The sequence below is a fragment of the Ammodytes marinus genome, assembly GCF_949987685.1.
Source record: "Ammodytes marinus genome assembly, chromosome: 16".
Taxonomy (NCBI): Eukaryota; Metazoa; Chordata; class Actinopteri; order Uranoscopiformes; family Ammodytidae; genus Ammodytes; species Ammodytes marinus.
The window spans coordinates 210,851-213,350 of record NC_137220.1 but is presented as its reverse complement, the minus strand read 5'-3'; the positions used below and the strand labels follow the sequence as shown (position 1 = coordinate 213,350).

Sequence of the window (2,500 nt, the reverse complement as noted above, 5' to 3'; positions counted from 1 at the left end):
GTGAGGACTCGAGCAGCAGCGTTTTGAATTAGCTGAAGCTGTCTGATTGATTTTTTAGGAAGGCCTGCAAAGACACTATTACAGTAGTCAAGTCTACTAAAGATAAATGCATGGACAAGTTTTTCTAAGTCCTGCTGAGACAGTAGCCCTTTAATTATTGATATGTTTTTAAGGTGGTATGCTGATTTATTAATTGATTTAATGTGTTTTTTGAAATTCAAGTCTGAATCTATGACTACTCCAAGATTTCTAGCTTGGTGTGTGCTTTCTAACATAACAGATTTAAGCTGTGCGCTGACTTTTGATTGTTCATCCCTGGTACCAAAAACAATGACTTCAGTTTTGTCGTTGTTTAATTGAAGAAAGTTTTGGCACATCCAGTCATTGATTTGTTCAATGCACTTACTCAGTGCCTGTATCGGACTGTAGTCTCCTGGTGATATGGTTATGTACATTTGTGTGTCGTCTGCATAATTGTGGTAGCATAATTTGTTCTTGTTCATAATCTGAGCTAGTGGGAGCATGTAGATGTTAAACAGAAGAGGCCCAAGAATGGAACCTTGGGGAACCCCGCATTCAATATTTGCCCGCTCAGATGTGAAATTGCCTATTGACACATAGAAGTCTCTGTCCTTTAAGTATGATTTAAACCAGTTTAGCACAGCACACTACACACACACACACACACACACACACACACACACACACACACACACACACACACACACACACACACACACACACACACACACACACACACACACACACACACACACACACACACACACACACACACACACACACACACACACACACACACACACACACACACTTCTTTGCACTGATGGTCTCGTTTACTGTTAGATATCCTATAAGATCATCAAAGGAAAAAGGAAAGACTATTTAAGAAATATTTACAAGTTCCCTGGAGCAACTTTAAAGGAATACTTCACCCAAACGGACCCGGCGTTCTATCATTATAAAATCACTATTATAATATAATGAATGAGGTTTTTCTTCCCTCAGTCTTCCCTTATGATGTGTGATGTCACACATGGGAAAATGTAGGGTTAGACAGTGAGACCATAAAACACTCTTTCTGCCTTTTCTCAGGCTAGGATGAACCGATTTCTAAAATATTTGCACATTTATACTACATATGATCTCAGAGTTCAATACACCTTCATATTCCCATGTCGCCTTTACTAAACTGTAACGTATTAGGGGGATAGTTTTAAATTGGTTGCATGGTTAATAAAGCAACATGAAGCAGTTTGTGAAGTTGTGTGTGTAGTGGTTCACCTCTTAATGTTTGGACATTAACTACGGTGTCCCCCAAGGCTCAATACTGGGTCCTCAACTGTTTAGCCTTTACATCAATTACAAGAATAAACTATACTAAGTGTGAGTGTGTGCATCTGTGTGTGTGTGCGTGTGTGTGTGTGTGCGTGTGTGCGTGTGTGTGTGTGTGTGTGTGTGTAGGTAACGTCCATGTGTTCTGGATGGATCCTACAGACGAGTATCACACTGAGAGGAACTCGTTCCCAAACCTGGAGCAGAGGCACATCTATAAAGGTTACTGTCCCTTTAAATGTGAGTCTGTCATTAACTCAGAACACACACACACACACTCATATTAACATAGTGTGTGTGTGCGTGTGCGTGTGCGTGTGCGTGTGTGTGTGTGTGTGTGTGTGTGTGTGTGTTTGTATTCAGGATACTCGGTGACCCAGGCTCGCCGTCTTCTCTCTCAAGATGCTGAAACCATAGTAACAGGTGACTTCTGTATTTCATTCAGTTTGTTTGAAATTAATTCTCTGTTTTATTCATTAAAATGTTGACAGCTTTGGTTGTCATGGATACTTTCCCTGTGTTCCAAATCTCCTCTTTCTTTCTTTCTTTCTTTCTTTCTTTCTTTCTTTCTTTCTTTCTTTCTTTCTTTCTTTCTTTCTTTCTTTCTTTCTTTCTTTCTTTCTTTCTTTCTTCTATTCTACATACAGTATACATACACAATCTACATACTACAGGTGAAACTCTACAAATTAGAACATCGTGAAAAAGTTCATTTATTTCAGTAATTCAACTTAAAAGGTAAAACCAATAAATTATATCGACTCATTACATGCAAAGTGAGATATTTCAAGCCTTTATTTGTTATAATGTTGATGATTATGGCTAACAGCTTATGAAAACCCCAAACTCAAAATCTCAGAAAATTTTAATATTACATGAAATCAATAAAAAAGGGATTTTAAATACAGAAATGTCGGCCCCTCTATAAAGTATAATCATCCATATGTACTCAGTACTTGGTTTGGGCCCCTTTTGCATGAATTCTTGCCTCAATTCCAATTCATTTTCCATGATATTCTAATAATATGAGTTTCAACTGTATATATCTATAGTTTAACATACACTTGGGACATACTTTAACTTGTGTATTTCATCCTAACACACACACACACACACTCTCTAACACACACTAACACACTCTCTCTCT

At 38.0% G+C, this 2,500-nt stretch overlaps 1 protein-coding gene across 1 annotated transcript in view; it reads left to right on the top strand.

Annotated features, from left to right (window-relative positions):
- LOC307262928 (integrin alpha-3-like) overlaps window positions 1-2,500 on the top strand; it is a gene marked incomplete at both ends in the record, with an annotated part of 51,610 nt that overhangs the window by 10,515 nt on the left and 38,595 nt on the right. Inside the window, one exon of the mRNA XM_080043951.1 lies at window positions 1,717-1,776. Coding sequence (XP_079900077.1) covers window positions 1,717-1,776 — 60 coding nt within the window. The remainder of the gene's footprint in view (window positions 1-1,716; window positions 1,777-2,500) is intronic.